The 24,246-nt window shown below is 36.4% G+C and overlaps 1 protein-coding gene across 3 annotated transcripts in view; it reads left to right on the top strand.

Moving 5' to 3' along the window:
- LOC127418303 (PDZ and LIM domain protein 7) overlaps positions 1-24,246 on the top strand; it is a 60,574-nt gene that overhangs the window by 22,165 nt on the left and 14,163 nt on the right. For 2 of the 3 annotated variants that reach the window (XM_051658833.1, XM_051658834.1), the window contains exons 3-8: positions 2,277-2,428; positions 8,027-8,057; positions 14,886-14,902; positions 16,375-16,413; positions 18,754-18,908; positions 19,546-19,582. In XM_051658833.1, the coding sequence (XP_051514793.1) occupies positions 2,277-2,428; positions 8,027-8,057; positions 14,886-14,902; positions 16,375-16,413; positions 18,754-18,908; positions 19,546-19,582 (431 nt within the window). Of the gene's footprint in view, positions 1-2,276; positions 2,429-8,026; positions 8,058-10,843; positions 11,038-14,885; positions 14,903-16,374; positions 16,414-18,753; positions 18,909-19,545; positions 19,583-24,246 lie in introns of all 3 variants that reach the window. The other variant, XM_051658835.1, reaches the window with a different exon arrangement.

Below are 24,246 nucleotides of genomic sequence, written 5' to 3'. Positions count from 1 at the left end.
TAAATCGCTATATATATATATATATATATATATATATTGAATGTCATCAAATGACTAAAAAGTATTATAAGATCATTTTATTTTGTTCTGTTGAGAGTGGAGTTCAGAGCAAAGTTTCATCATGAATTCTCATTAATCTTAGTGGGTGCCAGATCAACAACAGGTCAGGAAAATTGCACGGAAGCTTGGCGGAGCTCAAATGTTTTGGGAGGAATGTTCAGAAATTTCAAATGGTGGATCATTTTGGCAGGGTCTTTATTCTGGCTTGTGTGTCATTCAGGTTGTTCACACTTGAATTTTCCAGAAGGCATCAGACACAGGCTGACGAAGCCATGGAGTTTCATGTTTTGGTTTTGCTATTCCAGACTGAGCACTTGCAAGCTATAACGTCTGGACGCGAGCTTCCATAATATACATTTTATATTGTATATACATTTTAGACACATTATGGTCAATTATTTAGTCTATTCTAGGTCCGCTCATAAAAAAAGTTCCAAACAAAGCCAAAGCCAGATTAACTATTTTTTTTTTCTTGCAGAGCAACACACAGACTGGTAGCCTTTCTGAAATAACATAAACACAGACAAGCAGAGTGAGCCAGACAGTGAAGCGTCCCAGTGCTGTTATACTAAATATCAGCACTCTTGGAATGCTACCCATCCAATCAGATCAGAGGACTGTTAGTAATTTGTGTATAAAGTTAAACAGAACTCGCGCTAGTCTTGAAAACAACACAACAATTTCCACGTTCAGATATTTGCACACTCATTTCCATGTAAGACTGGCACAAGTATATTTCCAAATTTTCCTTTTGGCCGACTCATTTGGACACTCACATTTTCTTTGGGTGATTTATATGCTGTGGTTTACCTCATTGGCAAGTCAGTCTTATCTGAAAGCCCTACACTGTAAAACTATAAAAGTCAATTCTGCAGTAAAGTACAGGATTATTTTAGACTGTCTTTTGTTATGGTAAACATCTTATGTACAGTTTTTTTACGAGGGGGGGGAGTAGAAGAGAGGGAAAGGGCAAAGCGGAGCGACAGCGAGGGAGAAGAGAGAGGAAATGCCTGGTTCGCCGGCGCCCAGATACGCTATCGTCCGGCCCTCAGCCACTCTCCAACCTCTGGCGGACGACAGCTCGCTCCTGCCCCAGTGGACGGTAGTGGGTCCTCCGGCCCCGGGCAGACGGTCACACTCATCCCCCCCCCTTTTCTTTTTTTGTTCTCTATTCTCTTTTCTATGGGGGGGAAACGGCAGGCACAGTGACATCTCCGTTCCCGGACGGACGACCGCAGCTGCTCATGGGTTGGCTGGTAGTGGCGAGGACTCAACGACATCGCATCCCTCCCCCTTCCCGGCTTTCAATGGAAAGGAGGAGGCGGGAACCGGACGAACCATCAAAATAATGTTTTAATGAAACAAAAAGACACAAACATAAACACACACACGGCAGCTGCGTATGGCTCTCTCTCTCTCAAACTGCCGGATCTCGCCACACTTATCCCTCTCCTCGGCTGATTAGCTTGATTGGGGCCCCACCCTCCTCTTCGTCACATACAGGTTTGCAGGTTGTGAGAAATGTTCCCCTTTAATCTTCTCATTTGCTGGTGGCCTACTTGAGCAAAAAGCCCTGTATTTAGACGTCTACCGGATCTGGGTCAAATTATAATAAATTCAGCAGCTTTTAGATATTAAATAAATGAACAAATTCCTTTGGATATTCTTATTAGGGGATTTTCTTAAGGCAAGTGTAACTATTACTACTTTTGGTCGGAGGTTTGTTCAAATCCCTAACCCTAAGTATTAAACTTTGATGTGTAATTGGCATGAATGATACCTCAAATCATTTTTAAAGCTGTGCCATTTCTTAGAGATTGGAATTAAGAATTTCAGTTGGTAAAAAAAATCCCATGCATTTACATTGAAGGAATGACCTGAGCGATATCTAGGGACCAGAATATCATCTATACCATTGGAATATATCTATACTTCTGACATAGGCCAACAAATAACCACCTAGCAACCATTTACTGTAGCAGTGTGCTAAAAATCACTCCGAACACTTTGGCAACCGCATGGCAATGCCCTGGTAGCCACCCAACCTTTGATGTGTCAACTTTTGCAAGAGCAAGCGACACATTTTCTTCAGAAATCTAGTTTAGAATTCAAGTGATTGAGCTGAGATGTTTTAGTTATCTGGAAGTCAATGAATTGAATACAGGAGCCACTTCATTAAAGAGATGACTAAAGTTTGTTCTCTTTGGTGGTTTTAGCTGACCCCAGGGGGAAAGGCAGCCCAGGCTGGAGTGGGTGTTGGAGATTGGGTGGTTTCCATCTGTGATGCCAATGCAGAGGAGATGACCCATGTGGAGGCACAGAACAAGATCAGAGCAGCTGCTGACTCCCTTACTCTCACTCTGAGCAGGTACATACACACACATACACTTACTCATTGTCTCTCATCGATATCTTTGAGTTTCAGTATCATTAAAGTCAAAAGTGAAGGAGGAAGTTGAGTTCTCTGATTAATGCATTACCATTAACCCATTCATAATGGTCTTAAAATGGATAGACTATCATTTTTGCACTAGGCACAGCAGTGATAACAAAACAACAAATGTATTCAGGCAACAGCATCTGCGGTAACTTTCTAAAATGCTAGGCTTTTTTCCCCAAGGAAGGCTCGACTGAAATTTGTTAGGTTGTTAATAACTGAAGAATTGGGGTGGGGGTGGTCACTTTTAAAAAGTGGCTGGTCGCTTTTGCGCTCCATAGTGATATTTCAGCTACTCATTTTGATCTCTTCTTTCAAAAATGCACATAACATTTTGACTTCTAAACAGTTCCAAAATTTAATTCACTTAAATATTTTAATTCGGGCCAAAATTGTCTCTTTGGCTTTTAGAGAGCAGATCTATCAGGTAACAACACAACTCCTTAATTACAGCTCTGTTTTCTGTTGCCAGTTCTGTTGATAACAGCTTGGCCTGAGACTTTGTGACATTTAAACAAAATTAGAGGAATATTTTGGGTTCAATAGAAGTTAAGCTCAATTGACAGCATTTGTGGCATAATGTTGATTACCACAAAAATCGATTTTGACTTGTCACTCCTTTTCTTAAAAAAAAAAAAAAGGATAATCTGGGTTACAGTGAGGCACTTACAATGGAAATAAATCTTTAAACATTATACTTTTGAAACGGTGAGTATTTTAGTCACAACATGTAAACAATATGTGTGTTAACATGATTTTAGTGCGATAAAATCACTTACCAAGCCTTTCTGTGTAAAGTTATATTTTGCCATGACGACGTAACACTGTAAACCCTTAAACATCCGTAAAAACAACGATTTAAGCAACTTTACAACTCAAATGATGCATGAGTTTTAACAGAAGCATTAATGTTAGTGCTTTTATAAAATTATAGCTGTCATTTCTGTTTTTAAACCCTCCAAAAATTGGCTTCCAGTGCAAGTACCACACTGTAACCTCGATTTTTGCTGCTTCTTTTTTTTAAGAAAAGGGGGTATTAATTGTTGTGGTAATAAACAAAATGCCACAAATGCTGTCGATTGAGCTTAACTTGTTTTGAACGGGGTATGTTCCTTTAACTGACATGAAGATCTTCAGGCCTCTTGTTGCTGATAGATTTTAGGGGTATTAAATGCATGGACCACTCTTGTAGAGTCTCTCTCGCTCTCTCTTTCTCTCTCAGATGTAGTAAAACTGTTCTTTTGTCTGATGGCTCAGATGAACCTAGGCTAAAGGTAGAGCAGATAAGCCAGAGATAGAGTGATAGCTCCCTCATGGGAGCTACCCTTCCCTTTTCAACACAGAGATAAAAAAAAAAAACCCTCCAATTTCTCGACACAATTTAGAGATTGCTTACACTGCATTCCTTTTGGGAAACAAAAGTATGAAATGGACCATACTGCCCTCAGACAGATCGAGAATGGATGGAAAGAGTCTGGCGTCTGTGGTTAAGAGATGAGCAATGGGAAGAGATGAGCACAGCTGCAGAATGATAGATGTACTCCTTCCTGCTTTGTCATTAGGCCGCTGTGATGTACACACGCTTACAAAGAGCCGTGTAATGCTCCAAACCGCAGTTATGAATGTGCTTCTCTTCCTTTTTTAGGTGTGTGAATCATTTATATGTAAAAACAGTAGGTACACACTTGTAGCGGTTAGTAATGGTCTGTTTAAGAGAAGATGATAAAAGAAAAATACTCTTGTGCTGAGAATTACAGCCTCTCCCTCAAACGTTTTTAGCTTTGCTTATATATGCATGACTCAGTGTTGAAACTGATGTCCATATATAAAATTTTGTTTGTTCACTCAAGAATTTAAATTCAGTCATCATTTACTCACCCTCATGTCGTTCCAAACCCATATGACTTACTGTCTTTCATTGAACATAAAAGCTAGTTGCTGTGTAACTAATATAAGGGAGATAAGGTGTCTGGAGGCACGCTTTTAAAAGTTGCTATGTTTTTTCACCTGAAACGGTGTCTAAAAAATGTGGCGCTCTTACACGGGATACTGAAAAAAAGTGAGGCCAAAATTTTCAATCATTATTGGCTGAAAATCTTCCCCTCCGTCGTAGCTCTCAAATCTCATTCACACCTCTTCATATTAAAATTTGGCATATCACGATTGGTTATGAGACACTCAAGAACTAATGTCGCTTGAGACCAGTGACGTCAAACGTTGCGCAAAGTAGATGCACCATATTTGAATATATACGTGAATTTTGCTGCAGCGGATGGGAAGATTAACAGTGAATAATGACTTCAATTTCAGTCTCCAGAAAGCTAATGTTTGTCTTCAGAAGACTAGAAATGTAGCATGTGAGTTGGCTATAGTGTGTGTGTTTTTTTTGTTGTTTTTTTTTACCTTTTGGAGCGTAGCAGCCCCTGGTCACTGTCTGCTGTCATTTTATCAAAAGAAGCAGCTTGAACATTATTCCAAATATCTCCTTTTTGTGTTCTTCAGAAGAAAGCAAGTCTTTTGAGTTTGGAACAACATGAGTGTGAGTAATTGATGACAGAATTTTTATTTTTTGGTAAACTCTTCCCTAAAACTCAGGCCATGAGTGCTGTTTCATGTCAGAGTCATTCTCTCTAAAACCGTCCCTGGAATGCGGGCGGAAAACTCAGAACAGTGCTTTGTTTCAGTTTACTCATAAAATGTTGCTGATGCAGAGTAGGGTAGATTCCCCAGATAGCTCTTTGTCTGAGAAAGAGGCCACACCTTTCGGAATGCTGGTGCATGGAGTCAGTTGAGAAAGTGGGTATGTCCTGTTTGGTTGTATCACTGATGGTAAAGTTTAGATAATTTTTTTTGTGGAGTTTGTTGTTACATGGCTGTGCAAACATCTCTGTAATAATTACTGCTTTGCCCAGTACGCTGATAGATGACGACTACCTCGACTATTGTTTTGGTTTGCTTTTGATGTCAGTGTTTCTTTAAACTGTCTGATGCTGTCTATTCGAGATGAATTACGGTGTTTTTATCTCGTAGAAAGGCGTAATTGAAGACAAATGTCTGAACATGCTTATATTTACCCCAGAATACTTTATGACAGAGGATGGTGTCGTTTTAGTTTACATGCCTTTTGATAGCTGTTTGGGAAACCGCTTGAATTGTGGTATGAAGCGTACTTTGAAGCACAAAGTCTCTTTTATAGCTTTGTCTTTTTAAAGCGTTGCCCTGCTTTTATATCCCTGTGTTGCCATTTCTGTTTGACTGTCGTCACGGTCAATGCAGTGTTTGTTCAAAGCATTAAAGTCAAGTTTTCATATTTTTCAGATCCATACTTACTTGCAAAGGATAGAAAAGCTGATAAATTACAGTATAATCTGGGGGAGCAGTTTCCTTTCCTTTGCAAATGTTTGTGCCACAATAGCCCAGTGTGACTCTGTGAATTGCCTATTATTGGACTCTGTGCCATTTCCTGGTCTTCCTGATCTAGATGGTTTTGCTATTCTTTTTTTTTTTCTCTATATTTCTCTCAGAGGTCTCCTCACACTGGCCACTGTGCAAGAGGATACCATCAGTGACACAGGAAGTGGTTTACAGGCACAGGAAATGCAGACTCATAGAGGGTCACTGGTGGAATGCTATTATTTCTCTATAACTTAGGACACAAGTTCTTGGCTAAGAGTGAAATTTAAAGAAAAAAAAATTCCTTTATGGAAAGTACTATGCACTGAACATAAATTATTAAGTGGTGAATTAAATATAGCAGAATAGATTAAGTACTTTCTACATTTCAATAAGTTTAATTGTGAACTCGAACGTATTAAGTGAATCATACATTTGTACTTAATTCAAACAGGTTAATATTAATGCTCTAGCTTGTAACTAAATATATTATTTATGATTGTTTGTTGTCTTTACAATGCATCATCATGTACCAATCATAAAGTAGAAAACCTTGTCATATGTATTCACTAATTTGAGTACGTTTCACTGGTAAATAACATAAGTAACTTTTCAAAACTGGTGTTCCCAGCATGCACTGGGCTTGAATAATTAATGAGCTTGCATGGTTTCACTGTTTGCAAGTTTACTTACACAATTTTTATTGTTGATTTTGTTTGTTACGTTTGGTAACTTCTTATTTTGTGAAGTCTAAAGTTAATTTTCTACTCAATTACCCGTTCATGATCAAAAGAATTATCTGTTGTTTGTTACTTCCATCCTGTTTTATGCACGTACTAGTGTTGAGGTCTGCGTGCACAGCACTGTATCTTGTTTCATTCGCCTGTAATGCAAGGTGATATTGTGTAATAGACTACATAGAAAGCATTAAGCTTCCCTGTGGAAGGCTGCATGTATCATGTGGTACATAATGAAATGTGTTTATAAGGAAAGTACAAAATGTGAAATGTTCTAATGAAATGTTCATTTAAATATTACTTAGTTTAAGTACCATGCACATCAGATTTGTAAGGACAAGTTACTGTATTTACTTAAATTTATACATCTGTATTAATGTTAAATTTACTCACTTTAATCAATATTATGTCATAAAGTTAAGTAGATTTTACTTAATTTTATACCATTTAAATTCACTTTGCAAAAACTTGCGAGGGGAAAAAAGAAAAAAGTAAATCTTACTAGTCATCTTTCATTGTGTTACAGTGATGGTATCTGAAGATAATACCATGGTACTTTGAGATTTGGGAATTTCCTTGTCATGAAAATTTCAAGCATTTCAGCATTCATTTAAACCTTTTTCTAATTCTGTTATAATTTTTATGCATGCAGTTTTTGTATTAATTGAGAGACTACATGGAATATTTGTAGCCTACTTTTCAAAATGTATTTGTCACACAGCTGGACAGTTTAAAAAGAACATTAAAAAGATCATTCAAAATAGTGAAAGAATGAATTTACACTAAAATATACACTTTATATATATATATTTAAAAAAAGCCCATCACCCATATTCCACTGTAATGATTACCATATTCACGTGCCATGGTATGTTCATGGTATTTTAAGATACTTTAAAGAATGCCATGGTACTACCATGTTTTTGGACATGCCACCAACATAGTGAAGTATTTCTTTGGTATTTGTTGGTGGTTGGTACTTTCTGGTTGGTATTTAGGAAAAAAACACAAAGGAAACATTTTTGTAAAAAGGTATTTTATTGTGAATTTATGTTGTCGCTATGGGTTTTTGTTATGACTCCAATAACTGCATTTGTATCATTGAGAGCAATTTCTGATCTGTTTCTAATACACATGTTTATAAGATGTATGCCTTCTCAAAGCAATTTGGATTAGAGCCCTGCATTCATTCACAATTTGCAGCTGCAACATTCCATTCAGACTGATAAAATGAAATTTAGTGCCAGTGAGAACGGGCATAATTCCCATGAGTCTTGTTGTATTTGGCACAAATGGCCGGCTGTTCATCCATATAGTCTCTGTTAATTAACATTTTTATAAATATTGAAGTGAAACCCAGTAATTTTATGAATCATTCTCTCTGTTTTTCTCCCTCCAGAGCTTTCCATCCTGCTGGAGGAGAGCAGAAGGTAAGACAGTCAGTCTTTCTGTCTTCTGTGTAACAGAACCGCAGAGCTTTCGCAAGACTAATCAACCAGCTCCTGAAATCTGAAGAATTACATTTAGGATCTGTTCGCGAGTTCCATCTGCTTTTTGGATACTTAAGAAATGAACACACCCACACACCCACACACACACACACACACATACATACATATTGATATTCCTATTATTACGAGGACTATACATTGGCATAATGTTTTTTTATACTGAGATAATGAGATTTTCTATCCCCTTACCCTAACCCTGAACCTAACCCTCACAGAAACCTTTTCGCATTTTAAAATTGTCATTAAAACGTTATTTAGCATGTTTATTTATTATTGAATGTGTTTAGCTGTTTGAATTACAGGGACGGTTTGGGTGTCCTCATAATGTAGTTGATTACTTACAAATGTCAGGTTTTTCTACATTGTGAAGCCATTTTCATCACCAAAATGAAGGTCAAACCAACACACACACACACACACACACACATTTACTTGGCTATCTAAATGACGAAGCCCTATAGACTTCTGTTTTTATATAAAACTTATTATAAATAATACTGACTAACCCAAACCCTAATCCTACCTCTAAAAGATGACTTGGCTTTTTAGAAAACAAAAATATTTACTTGATTTTTGAGTCATTTTTACCTTTTGAGGACATCCCTGGACATCCCCAAAGAGAGTTTTTGTCAAATTTAGCTCTTTGGACAATTTTGTCCCCAAAGCATTGCAAAATAAACATACACACACTCATATACCATTTTCAGCTTATTCTTCTGTAAACATTGCTCATAACTCATAGTCCTAGAGTCCCCTTGGATATTTCAGGCTCTTAAATGGCTCTCATTCACTAGTTGCTGTGTTTTGCGGAAGCTCGGGTGGTTTGTCCACTTGTCTGTCTGTTTCAAATGTGAAACATCTTGCTCTCCCTTAAACCTCCATGCACCAGTTTTTGAATTTATTTTGAACAGTTTTGAGTGAATTTGCATGACCACAGAATGCACAATCCCAAATAAAATCTACATTTTCCCAGCCAGCAATCTGCACATGCTGTAACAAGACTCTAGATCAGGGTTGTACTTGTCATGCAACAGTGCAGTCCTGATGTGGAATCATGAAATGAATGCAGCATTCTCCATAAAGTGAAGTAACACTGAACTCTTGACTTGAATGGGAGAAATGGTGCTCTCGTGTGGCTGCAAAAGTCTATTGCACAGGTCTCCAATAGCCACAACATATTCTTGTGGGTTTAAAGTTATACTTTCAAACCAGTCAAGTGCTGAGTGCAGCAGGAATGCTGGGAGGATCTTGTAGCTGAACCTTGGCCCGATCTCAAGATAAATATTTGTGACCAGGGTGCATTCACACTTCTCAAACAATCCCTCTCCACTTTCACTGAGCTCGTACAGTAATTTACTGCGAGAAGACATCAAGACGATTTTACACCTTTTGTGCTTTTAATCCTCACATTTGAAGAGGATTAAACATTAAATGTGAATCTGGCATTGTGCGTATGAAACAGGGTTGGGCAAAGTTCAGAATTTTTTAATTGTTTCCTTTTCAATTCTTGAGTTAAAATTTGAATTGAATTGGCCACACCTGACATGAATTGAATGAGTTGCAATTCAAAGAAATGTAACACAGTCACACAACAGAGGTTTTGCAAAAAAAACACAAACATGAAATTAATGAAATACATGTAAAAAAAAAACCTTTCAAACATTTATCATGAATTTCATCAAATGTTTCTGGAAATACCCCACATGTTGCGTGCAGTGGCGGTCTGTGACGGAATTTTCCAGGGAGACAAATATATAAATCATTATTAAAATATCAAACCAATAAAAGATTGAAGTGGGTCTAAATATCATGTTTTTTGCTGGTAATTATGCTCCCATAAACTCATGGAGAGGAGATGGTCTCCTCTCCATGATACAGTATCTTAAAATAGTCTCGATAACTACTGTTATGTTAATCTTTCTGCGCACCAACTCAACACAAATGATGCAGCGCTAGTTACAGACTACGATCAATACAAACATACAGTATATAAAATAATGGAGGGCCCCATTCTATATACAGTATCATCTACTCATTAATACTGTATGTAAAGACAAACTCCATCCTCCACTTGTTTAGTCTTTTACACGTTTTTAAATCTTCCAATAAATTTGATTCCATCTTTGGCATCTTTTAAAAGTTTCTCTTCACCTGTCACATTAACCACAAGCAGGCTTGATGAAGTGTAAATGCGATACTGAAAGCTGATTGGCTTAAATGGTTACTTCTGATGATGATTGGCTATAAACGCGGAAGGAAGCAAATTTCATTTTGCCTCCGGGGGATTCACATTTTTCCATTCAGTTTAAACTGGTGTATGTTAGTAGGTAAATTGATTAAAACAACTGTTAATTTTATAACTTTAGTCATTGCGTTATTTTTAAAATACTTTCTGAGGAGCCTCAGCCTCCTCTGCCTCCTTTGACCAGCCGGGTAATTGGTAATTCATAATGAGAAATGAAATGTATTATATTAATTTTCTTTGAATTTAGTTTTAAATTTTACTTGTTTATATTTGAATTACAATTACAATCCTGCATCCTATTTGCTACCTCATTTCAAATTCAGGAATTTAATCTGAATTTAAGGCATTCTCAGTTCAGTTCTGAATGGCGCTTAACCCTGTTTTGAAAATGTGTGTTTGTGTGCATGTTCTGATTTGCATGGTGTTGTTTTTGCACTGTGTCTTGTTTCTCCACACTCAGGATTCACTTGCACCTGCATCCAGTCAGCCCAAGTATTCGTTTGCACCCAGCACAAGCATAAACAAGATGGCGCGGCCGTTCTCCGCAGCCCCTGGCAATGCCAGCAAGGGGCCCGTCATCAAGCCGGTGTCATACGCCCCCAAGCATAACACCATTTCGCAGGTGCCGAGCAGCACACTGCAGCCTCACAATGGGTAGGTGACCAGCCAGCCAGGTCTCCGACAGACACTCGCTCTCATAATCTCTCTTTCAAGCGCGCTTTGATCGCTACGGGACCTGCTTAATGAGCTTAGTCTTATTTCCCAAAGCCTCATGTTTGTCATGAGACAGCAATGCCAATGAGTAAGAATGCCAGTGGCTCCTAGAGTTTACAGAGTGAGTGTGCGTACAGCAAAAGGTATCTGGAGCACAGGAGAGGAGTTTACTTGGAAAGTTTGTTAACATATGGCGTAGCATTCCTGCATAGTAGGGTTTTTACCAGTGTTGGATGTAATCTATTTACAAAGTAATTAGTTACCGTAATCGAATTACTTTTAACTCAGAAACGCTTCTAGGTACCTAGGTTCAATACCATTGCTAAAACTAAAATTATGCTATTGTGCTAGCACTGTGCCAATGCTATCAAATATTGATATATCGCGATACTTTTCCTCACGCATTTAACACAAGGGACATGCAAAAATAATGATTTTCCAACTAAATCAATAAATCACGATCTTCATTTTGATTATATCGATATTGATTCTTTAAATTCCAAAACCAATTTTTTTACTCTATGCGCAGCACTTTACAATTAGAGTGTATCGCTCACATACGTGACTTAAAATGTCTGTAATTAGCCACTGCATGGTAATATTTCATATTTCACTCACCAGTTCAGCACTGAGTTCAGCATCCTTTCGCTGTGTGTTAAGAGTAAATGTTTGGTTTGATTGTAATGTGTGTCCAAAGATGAGATCCACTTAATGCATTTGTCATTGATAATGGCTCTTTATCTGATTAAAAAAAACAAAACAAAAACATGTTTAATCGGACATTCAACTCCATTCCCTATCCTTAAAGAGACAGTACCGGGTTTTAACATGTGTTCTACATATTGATGTAAATACTTGTAAATAGGACAAATTAGGCATCTAAACAATAAACGCACACATACACACATATTTATTGATGGAATACATTACATTTTTATATTTTTAAAAGCTAAAATGTGAACAAAGTGGTGAAAAACTACTGATAAAAGACATTAACTTTGCAAGCAAAATGGACATAACTGAAATATACCAATATTTTTTGGAATAAAATTGAGAGCATGTGAATCATAAGGAAATCTAACCATGATATTGAGATGTATCGCAATATATCGTATCCTGACATATGTATCGTGATGCGTATCGTATTGTGAGGTGGCTGGCAATACCCAGCCCTGTATTGTGGATATACTGTTATTTAAAACATTAAATATTAAATGTTAATAAAAAAAAGATATATAAATATTAACAAATTAAATGAAAGCCACGCCCACACTAATACATTTTTGTTTGAAAAGGCATTAATTCCAATACGTTTACTCCTCAACCACATTAGAACGGTATATTCCTAAAACTAAAAGTATGCTATTGCACACTTTTATTTAAAATGTTAAGTGTTAAATGTTAATAATAAGGATATAAATATTAACAAATTAAATTAAGGCTGCGTCAACACTAATGCGTTTCCGTTTTAAAAAATGCTTTAATTTCGCCTTATTTACGACTAAGAATTTCAAATGATCGTTCATGTGCGCGGCGTTATCCATGCACACAAATGTGCATGCGAGTGAATGTAGTCAGACCGTGTGCAGGTACTGATTGAGTGTACTCAGTGCTACAGATACAGTAGGAACACTAGTATCCTTACGTATTTATTATATTATCAGCTTGTTACTGAAGTACTGGTGCCTTGAACGTCCCTACTGCATAGTGAGGCATGGAGGCAGATTTGAGGTTAGTAAGTTCAGGAGTTTTGCCTTTAGTGTTTTCAACACACAGACACACACTTTGGCTGGGTTTATTGTGTATGCATATAATAAACAGTGTGGCTTTAAACAGCTGTGTCTGTCTTGCTTATTGGAACAGGCGGTCACATTGCCGACCCTGATGAGTAGACTTCCTCCCTCAGAGAGGAACTGTTTTGGGATGAGGTTGAACACTCAGTCTTTATCTGATTTCCTTTCGACCTCTTCATCGTCCCTTTGAGGGGACAGTCTGCGTCTCTTTCCCGCCAAGGATCGTGAAAAGGTCCTGCATTTTAATGAGCACTTTTATTTAACCTGATCAAAACAACAGATGTTACCGGTCAAGTCCAGTAGAATTGATGTCAATTGATCGTTTATAGTGGAGTTTTTTTCATGTAAACTTAAGAAAAGGTCTTCTAAGGTCTAAAGTTTTGATCTAGCTGACCGAGAAGGTTGAAATCTGTCTTTAGGCGAGGACTTGATGTTGTGTGTTGCTGTTTATAGAGCCGAGACCCTCCCATAAAATTTGCTGAGCTCTCAAAGTGCCGTTACGGCCCTGGTGCTGAATTACTTAACAGCCTTACTTGGAAAGGCTCCTGTATGTATCCAACTTATAGCACACATTTCCTAACAAACAAATTCCATGAAGACTGTGCTGTATGTTTTATTAAAATACGTGCCCTCGTTGTTTTATTCAAAAGACGAGAAATAGGAAATTCTCGATCTAAGGCAAGAACTTTTTTAACAGTTGGATTCTGGGAACATGTTCTACTGGTGAAAACTGAAGTAAAAGCTTTGGAGTTTTTGGAGTGCAGGGAAAAAGAGTGAATCGAAGCTTTGGTGGTGGAGTGTTTGTGTGTTTGCACCTCAGTATTGAGGTCTCCGTGTTCTCTGGAGATCACACAGTCATGTCAGCGTTCTGAATATGTTTACTGCACCACACGCCTGCAAGCTTGTGTTTACAACTGTTCACTCTAAGGGGCACTATTGCACGCACTGTTTGTGGCTTGGAAGATGAAAATGCCCAAATGTATGTATTAGTTTATGTATAATATAATATAATATAATATGAATATCAAATGTGTAAATATTCTAATAATGGTATTATTATTATTATTATTATTATTATTATTATTATTGTTTTTTCTTTCTTGGATCTGAATACTGACTTGGATGAAAAATGCCTAAATGTATGTTAATTTATGTATAATAGAATAGAATTTGAATACAATAGAATATGTAAATATAAATTGAAAATATTCTATTATTATTATTATTATACTTACCCAGATCTAGGCTTCCCAAAGTCATAATAATATGATAATTTAAAATGTATTATTTTCAGTCCTGAAAGGTCATGAAAATGTTTAAAATGTAGACAAGTCATGGAAAAGTCACAACTATTTCTATAATTTAAAGTTGCACTTTGTATAATTTTATGTTTAGCAGAGACCTTGCAGTTCTGTTACTGATATCATTAAAATAATGCACTATTCATTAGTGAGATGAAGCGAGCAATATTTGGCTGGTCATGTGATCTTTTTTTAATTACATTTTTTTTTAACATATGCTAGCTTTGAAATAGGCTCTTTGTAAGTGCAGTCTTTCTAAAACTGTTTTAAAACCCCTTACCCAGTAATCACGTACAACTGGAAAAGTCATAGAAATTCATTGGTCAAAAAGTACGGGAACCACGTATTAGGTTAATGTTGGTGCTTTAAAAAAACAATCTGATGCGAGTTATACCTAGTGGCTGTTATTTTTGGCTGAAGGGGTGATTCTGGGATATTTTATAGTAATAATAGCATGGAAAGTGTAAGTGGAAAAATATCTTTTTACTTCTTTAGATAGAAACAGCTCTGCTGCCTCCTGGTTGCTCACAGCATGGATGTGATTTGTTTTCTGTCAGAAACCCACAGTTTGTTTCTTTTTTGGTATGTGGATTTTTGCATCTTGTCTTTCTAAATGTTGTTTATTTTTCCTCCTAAATAACATTTCTAAACTCTCTTTTCTCCTTTTCTTTTTATCTTCTTTGTCATTACATAGATGGAAGCTCTTGACAAGTTAGTAATGCCTTTCCTTATTTCCCCTGCTCTGAGAAATGTGTGCAATTTTTGTTTTTGGCGATCAAAACCCAGCCCTGTTGCTCTGCCATTATCCATTCCTAAATATGTGTTTTCTTAAACATAATTTATCTTTCCTTTCCCAAGCCTGCATTGTTGCTACAGTACTGGCTTTTGGAGATAGTGAATTTCTCATATCTAAGTTACTGTCTCACTCTATTGATTGATTATGAGACTGGAAATGTACAGCTGTAGCCCAGTGTTGCTGCCCTGGTCTTTCTGTTCCACTATTTGGTCTGTAGACTTTTTTATAAATGAAACTCCTCAGAAATCACACTTTTCAAAATCACCAGTTTATTTGAATTTGTCTTCTAACAATGTCCAGCATATACACATATGGACGTCCGCACTGTTTTTCTTTTGTTTTTCTATGTAAATATTCGCTAGATGGATGTCTTTGACTGTTGCACTGTGTTTTTTGTTTGTTTTTTTTACTTCGCTCACAGGAGCACTTTTTACACACGTCTCAAGACACCTGTGTTCTGTTCTGTTAGTTGCACTGCATCTAGCTTTTGTTATTGAAAGAGCACTTTGTGTGAATGGCCGCTCACACATTTTTTTTTTTTTTTTTTTTCACCTGAACAAACATGAGCAAATTTCCACCACATTTTAAATCACCATTTATTTAGTGGTGGTAATGATGGTGGTGGAAATGACATTTATTTTGAATAACATGTCCGACTCTACTATGCCAAGGCTAATTACCTAGCTAGAATAGTATGTATCCTATTTATTAATAAATGTTTTGCATAATTTGGCAAAATTGCAGCTAGATTGGGAATGATGCACAATGAAAATATTTATTTGATATTAACCTTGTTTACACTGACACTGTTGTCTACTTGGTAAATAAATACACTAACTTTTGAAACTACTATATTAGGTGTGCAATTGTTGATTGTGGTGGAAAAGATGCCAAAACTGAAGGAGAGTTTTAATGTCTGTAAAAAAATGATATAAATCATTTTTACACAACAAGGTTTTATTTTACCCTTTGTTTAATTTAGCATAGTTTTTAAAAATGTATAGTTAAAATTTTCATATTTTGAGATTGAAAGTCTTGGTATGGGACAAGGGTAAAACTAAATGGAAATGCATAAGCCATTATAATGTGACCTTCATATGCATTAAAAATAATAATAAATAAAAGTTCAAATCTATTAGTTTTAATAAAAATCAACCCTTGGAACATAAAAGTGCCAGTAGTTGAAGAAACTCCCTGATTTTTCAGACTGCAGTAGTGAAGATCAGCTCATAGGTCTCCATTCAGTCACTCTGAAGTCAGGTTCCTTTAATGGACTGCTGTGTTCTTTGTTCTGGTCCCACTCTTCCTCTCTATTGTTATTTGTGCTGCTCTTCCTTTTCTTTTCATCCTGTTTTATCTGTCTTCTTTCACTCTTGCCATTCATTAGAGGAGAAGGCTTCTATGAGGAGTTGTACCCTGAGGGAAAGTAAGTGCTGTATGCATGTGGCTCTAATGCACCAGCTGAAAGAACATAGACCTGCTGCAGACCTCACTAATAAACGCTCTTTCTTTGCTTTTGAGGACATCAGACCATGTTTCTTTCATTTGCTTTTTTCTCTTAGTAGTTGAACTGTATTGATATGCGGCACTCCGTTTGAAACTATTAGCAAATATGGCCGTGCACTCTGCGTGGCTTCATTAAAGCACAGCGGAATGTTCTATGGCTGAAATTTCCATGGGTGTTTTGATTTATTTCTTTGTGTGTATGGTTTTTGTGCATGTAGTTTTGAATCTGTTGTGCTAAAATGATGCACTGTAGAAAGTGTTATGTTGGCTTGGCTAACCCTTAGAAAAATCTACCATGGTATTCATTGTATCTGTACCCTAAATATAATAATTACAAAAAAAAAAAAAGAGCTGTGGTAACTTAGTGTTAGACACTAGAGGCAGACCGATATAGCTTGGTTCTGCAATTGAAAAGCCACCTCTATAACTGAAAAAAAAAAAAAAAAGATAAAAAATAATAATCACTGAAATCTTGTGGGTGTTTGCTCATTGTGGGTATTTATTTATCTAAATCGTTCATCATTGACAATATTAATCCATATTTTTATCCTCACTTCATATTTAGTTATTTTGATTAGAATAGCAAGTGTTTTAAAGTGAAGTGAGGGCATGCATAAAAAAAAAAAAATATGTCTATATGGAAACAATCCCTGTCAACAGCACATACATTGTGTCTCTAACCTCATATCTTGTGAATAATAATAAAACTTATTCCTATGTAGAATATAGTATTTAAACAAATCTCTTCATCTGGTGAATATATAGGCTATATAAAAAGCTTTTATACTTAAATATAGAGCATTGTAACGGAGCGAAGTCTCTGTCTTTTCCAAATAAGTCAACTGTGTGTTTTGGGCTTGTGTATAGTTAAAAATGTACTTTCTGAAATGAAGTACTTTTTATTTTATCTTATAAACTTAAAAACTGTTGCCTTATTTATCGTTATATGCCTTTTTCACCACCAAAGTTATTGGTATCGGCAAAATCCACTATCCGTCAACCTCTATTAGACACCACTGTCATTAAAGAAATATTTCGGGTTCAATACAAGTTAAGCTCAATTGACAGCATTTGTGGTATAATGTTGATTACCACAATTTATTTCATATCATCCCTCCTTTTCTTTAAAAAGAAAAGCAAAAATCGAGGGTAAAGTGAGGCATTTATAATGGAAGTGAATGTGGCCAATTTTTGTTGGATACATTATTTGACCCGTACAGTTGTTTAAAACGTAATTTTAGGGTTTGTTGACATTGTCATGGCAGTGAAGTTGTAAAATTGGCTATAACTTTACACAGAAAAGGTTATTAAGTGATTTTATCACACTAAAATCATGTTAACATGCATATTGTTTATGTCTTGTGACTAAACTTTTGAAACACTGAGTATTTTAATGTTCAAAAATCACCCTCCCATTCACTGCCATTGTAAGTGCCTCACTGTAATCTCGATTTTTGCTTTTTTTTTTTTAAAGAAAAGAAGGGTCAAGTCAAAATTAAGTTTTGTGGTAATCAGTATTTTGCCACAAATGCTGTCGCTTGAGCTTAAATTGTATTGAACCTGGACTATTCCTTTAAAGTAGAAATTAAACCAAACAAGAAAGTTTCCTAAATTTTCCAATGCCAATTAAAAGAGCTAGCTAAGAGTTTGCTGGGTTTTCAAAAACTATTGTCCCCAAGAATTAAACTTTGGTGTGTGACATGTCTCGCACAGTTTATGCTACAGATATAAATGATACCTCAAATTGTGCAGATTGTTGAGGAAATGCTATTGTAGTACTAAGCAATATCTTTATTGGACATTTTTCACCTAGCGGACATTAAAATTGGTGACAAAAAAGTCTCATAAAGGTAAATTGGAGGGACCCGAGCTATATGTAGAGACAAGAATATTACAGAGACTTGAAGGTGAGCTCTTTTTACTGGCAACCACCAAGTTTTGTTTGCGTAAGCACCACTTAAACACTCTTTAAAAAATGCTGACATCTAGTTTTACAATAGTATGTATTAACTTGTACTGTAGTAAGTAACTGTGTTAATTTTCCCAAAAACTATGGTTATCATGGTACATTTTTCTTAGAAAATTCATGCACACCATACAGATTCGATTTTTGATCTGCGTATACAGCCCTCACTGTGTTTGGCGCCGTCGTCTCTGTGCTGCACGTTTTACACAAAGCTTTTCGGCAGTTTTCCGTGTTGTGCTGTGTTGGTGTGGTTAGATTTGGATGAGAGAGGTCACGAAGGGCTCATGTCTCTAGGCATGGTCTGCGGGTGGAGAACATGGCCTGCTTCATCCCTAACGATCGCAGTAAGAAGAGACTGATCGAGGACACAGAGGACTGGCAGCCACGCACCGGCACCACCCAGTCTCGCTCGTTCCGAATCCTGGCCCAGCTCACAGGCACTGACTTCAGTAAGTCAGACATGTAAAGATTGCAGCCTGTTAGTGCCGCGTCTGCTCTTTAGGTATAGTTACCTTGGTGGCATATTTAAATCTGCAAAATTCAACACAACATTCTAAACAACTGGCCCTGATCCATCTTGCCATTCTTATTGTTGAGCCCTGTCATTTCCAAGTAAAAAAAAAAAAAAACATCAAAAAGAAAACAACCCCTCCTCACCTAAATCCCATCTTTACTTAGTGGCAAGGACTAATCTTCATGTAGAGGGGCATGAAAGCATGTCCTGCAGGACCCAACCACCGATCTGATATTGAGAATCGGATCATAAGGGAGAGGGAATTATCGTCTAGCTATAGCTTAAAGGGTTATAGCTGAGATTTTTTTTTTCCCTTTATGCAGTCTAGAGCTTGAGTGGCTGTGATTTGCTCTCGTGTAAGTGGTAGGAGAGAGGTGTGCAGCCAAACATTGTTGCTGTACCAGTACATCTCCCGGGATTGACTCTCCTGTTAAAAGAGGACGGGGGTAGTTCCTTTTAAAGGCAGCAAGCCACAAGTGATTTTGTAGACTTCGGCAGTAGATCTGACACTGTGTTGGTTTGTCTCTGTGTTTAACGGGTGGTCTGATGTGTATCTCTCCTGCTTCCCGCAGTGCAGGACCCGGATGACGAGAACATGAAAAGGTCCAGGTAAATAACTGTGTGAACGCTGTGAACTGGCTAATGGAGTGCAGTTTGAAGTGTTAAATCACTGACTCTGACCTTTCACCACACTCATTAAGACCTGAAGGTGATCAGCTCTCTGTGATGGAGTGCTGAAAATATGCTTTGATCCATTAAAAGACGTTTTTTTTTTATCCATGCATTTACAGTATTATTTAAAATACTGTGCTCTTTGTGACTTATGAGCAAGCCCATACAGAATCTGCACCCCAGATTTCTGCAGGATTTGAGCACCCGCCATTCACAAGGTTCTACCAAAGTTGCTTTAAGGCAAGTCTACTCAGTAGTTTATTTTGGAAACGCTCCCATGCAGCTTTTTTCTGTCTAGGTAATACGCGTGCAAGTTTATGCATAACATGTACAAGGACTTTTTTTTTTATTTTTTTTTTTTATCATGATTTTGGGTTAAATTCTGTAAATTCTGTTGGGTCCTGTAACTGTTAAAATTTGGAACCATTTTTAATCACCTTTTTGTCTTCACTTGTTCATTTTAAACGCTCCTGGAATGTTACAGATGCATTTTTAAATGTACAACTATTTCACAAAGTGAAAATTCAATTAATATGAGGTCATAAACTGCATGCATAATAATTATAAAAGAATTGAACAAAATTCTGTTAAAATAGTTAGAATAGGAGAATAACATGTCACACCACAGGACATGTCATCTTTCCAAAAATATATAACGTCAGCTAGTAAGTTCCATTTACTTGAATGAAGATTGTTAAAAATCTTTCAAACTGTTTGCCAAGAGTATGTTTTAATAGCATGTTTTAAATTGCCAATAAAATCGAATGAAAGTGTCATACATTTTGTGCTTTAACTGTAATTAGGCTAAAAAGCTGATTGGTTGGTCCAGCATATTTGCAAGCATGTTTCAGAAAGATAAGATAAAACCGTGCCTTTACCAACAAGGTGATTGGCTCTTGTAACTGAAAGGTGGGACTTCCTTTCAAATAGAACAGCCTGGTTCTGGAGGTAAAAAATCCCTTTAATTTATATATATATATATATATATATATATATATATATATATATATATATATATATATATATGAGGAATTGATTTTTAATGGTTAAACTTCTGTTGAATCCATCAGTCTGCATTATTTCAACTTATTTTTATTTTGTATTTTTTTTTATTGCATTTAGTAACAGAATTCCTGGTGAAGAACTACATTACCCATGATTATGTGGGGAAAAATCCACCAATCAGAAAATTGCAGTTAACAAACCTCGGCAAAAGAGCTGTGCAGCAATCGCCCAATCTAATGACGCACTGCGAATGAGTTTGTCTCCCTACGTCAACGGTGCTCACACTTTTTATGGCAAGGCATCTACTTTTTCATAATGCTATTACAGTAGGATCAACCATGCACATTTTTAATATACACTGTAGTCAGTTTTGTCACGATACCAACATCTCAGTTGTCGGAACCAATACCAGTGAAATTTGATGATTATAGATGCAAAAACGAAATGACTAAGTTGTTAATTGGGTAAACATTGTTTCAAGTTCTCAAGTAATTATTCAAGAGAAGGAAACAGTCAGTAATAAAATAAGAACAAAGAAACAATTTAAGAAAACAGTGCTTAAAATGTCTAACAGCAGTATCAGAAGAATTCAAGTACACATTTTTTCATTCTCGTGGATTACAGTTCTTCACTATATGATTATAATACATTAATATTTTATTTTAAAACTGCTAAAGTTATCCAGCCAAGTGTAAGGAATGGTTTTCTTGTTTTCTTGTTTTTGTTGTTAATATTAATGGCATAGACAGTGGCGGGTCTATCAGGCTGCAAAAAAAAAATAATAATAATAATAATAATAATAAGCAGATTCCGTCTGGGCCTGCTATTAAACAAAAGACTCACTGTGACTTTTTTTTTTCTTTTTTCTAAATTCACTGCTTGCATATCTTGCATCTTCTGACCTTTTCCCCTCTATCTTTGTCTTTCTATTCTTTCTCTTTTACCTTCTTTTTTCCTTTCCCTCCATCTTTCCTGTTTTTTGTATGTGTTGGCATGTCTTTCTCTCTTCGCCTTTGTCCGATTTGTTCTCTCCTGTATCCTAATTTCCTATTCTTTCTCCGATCATGTCTTCTTTTCTGTGCCGTGTTTGGAATGGCAGGGAAAAGTTCCTCTCTGAGATTCAGAGCCCCCGTTATGCCAGGCTGAGAGACTGGCACCACGAGAGGTCCGCCCGTGCCCTCAACATCAAGTCCTGAAGGTCTCCTCTCAGGCATCAGAAGGCAGAGTTGGCTGACATACAGCCATGCTAGATACAAGTGCAACACTGCGTGCCAGCTGTGGGTGGACATCGACCCCAGCTATACAAAAGCCATACATAAAAAAAATGGGGGAGTGGGAGTTGGTGGGGTGGGGTTGTAAAGCTATTGAAAAAAAACCAAAACAAAATTAAAAATAGCAAAAAACAAATGTGAGAAGAAATGCAGGCATAGTTGGATAACCACACAAACTGTCAAGTTCCCGCTAGGAATATGTGAGATCTGTTGGTTTGTCATAGTCTCTTTCAAGTGGTTTTCTTTCTACAAACTGATTATCATGTTGTTTTATTATTATTGTTTTTGAGGTTGTTTAGGGGAGTTCTCTATTGCTACTTTGTTTTCTTTCTGATTGCGTCTTGTAGGCCTTTGTGATTTCTCAGCTTTCTTTCTCCTATATTTCTCTTTTTTTCTGACTGTACTTTAAAAGCATAATTCACTGTTGTGATGTCATCTGATTACTCTTTCTCTGGTTCTGTCTCAAATGAGATAAATCGACTGTTGACTCATGTCTCTTGAGTACATAAAGTGTTTTAAAACTTTCTGCTGTCCTTCCTCTTTATTCAGAGTCTCTTTTTCTTTATTTCAGAATTTCAAGCATGTTAGTGTATGCAGAAAACAAAAGGAAACATATTAATGAATATCCCAGTCCATGTTTTAATACAATAGCAGTTGATAGTGACACCAAAACTGTATCGTAAAGAAATGGTTCTTCAAGAAGAAGCCTTTACAACTCATTTGCTATATTCCAAGTGATTTAAAGCCATCCAATAACTTTGTGTAAGGGACAGGCTAAAACTTAAGCCATTATTCACTGAAATTCTTGCCCTCTTATGTGCATCCACATTTTGTCAAATATGGCATCACGTCAGGTTTGACATCAGTTGTGAAGGAAAGCAATTACTCTGACCACTTGGTGTCATGGTGAAAGTTAAAATATAACTTTTTTTTATAATATATATATATATGGTGTGTTTATACTGTATAGATTCTGTATATATATATATATGTACTGTATGTGTGTGTGTGTGTATATATATATATATATATATATATATATATATATATATATATATATATATATATACACTGTAAGTGACCACTTTATTAGGTACAGCTGTACATCTACTTATTCATGCTATTATCTAATCAGCCAATCGTGTGGCAGCAGATTAATGCATAAAATCCTGCAGATATGGGTCAGGAGCTTCAGTTAATGTTCACATCAACCATCAGAATAGGAAAAAAATGTGATCTCAGTGATTGGAGTGTGGCATGATTGTTGGTGCCAGATGGGCTGGTTTGAGTATTTCTGTAACTGCTGATCTCCTGGGATTTTCATGCACAACAGTTTCTAGAGTTTATATATATATATATATATATATATACACACACACACACACATATACACATACACACAGCATACTGTATATTGCTTTATATGTGGAAGCAACATGCTACCTTAGATTTTGGTCACAACAGGGTATCTTTATAAGGCAGCATAATTTTACAACCTACTGTTTGGATCTCCCAGCCTTCATGTTGGGCGCGCACCCTATTATGCTTAAAAATGTTGCCTAGTTGGGCAACATGTTAGGTTTTGTAATGGAGCTGAAAAGTGTGTAAGACTGGGATTAGGTTTCAGAATAACAGATTAATAATCAACGCTGTTAACAATCTGCATTGATTCTTTAACAGTACTTGGTTTCGGCTAGAGATTTATTCATCCATTATATTGCTTTGTCCGGCTGGTATCATTTTAAATGCTCCCTGGCAATGAAAAGAGAAGAGAGACTGCAAACAGACTTGTTTGGCGACTCTGATGTGTTTACACCCAAGGAACTTCAGGACATGAATTCGGCAAGATTTGAGAACTCGATGAAAAGACATATTCACATCTTAAAAGCACAATGCTGTGTTGTTCTCATTTAATCATGTAGTTATGAAGTACAGGGTCTGGGCTCAAATGTTTATTTAATTCCTTGTAGTTTTATTTTGTATGTATTCTGATTAAAAAGTCTGATACAGACTTTTTAATAGTGACCTTTAAGCAAATCAAAAAATACAATCTAAGTGCATGATGACACACTTCAGGAAGTCAACCCAAGATTGGCTTACATATTTGTCTCTGCATAATAAGCTAGTAAAGGACAAGTATTTTAAAGTTGCATACAGTATTTTATTGAAAATGTCTCTCTGGCTGATTTGGGAACATTGGGTAACTCACATGACTGAAGTCTTTATCTCTTGTGCGCATACATGATTTTAAACATACAGCATTTTCAAAAGCACTATTCATTTCTTTATGGCTAAAACTTTTTATTGAGGGAAAAATTACTGAGT

Source organism: Myxocyprinus asiaticus, chromosome 27 (genome assembly GCF_019703515.2).
Source record: "Myxocyprinus asiaticus isolate MX2 ecotype Aquarium Trade chromosome 27, UBuf_Myxa_2, whole genome shotgun sequence".
Taxonomy (NCBI): domain Eukaryota; kingdom Metazoa; phylum Chordata; class Actinopteri; order Cypriniformes; family Catostomidae; genus Myxocyprinus; species Myxocyprinus asiaticus.
The sequence above is the reverse complement of the archived record's forward strand: the minus strand, read 5'-3'. Positions and strand labels throughout refer to the sequence as shown.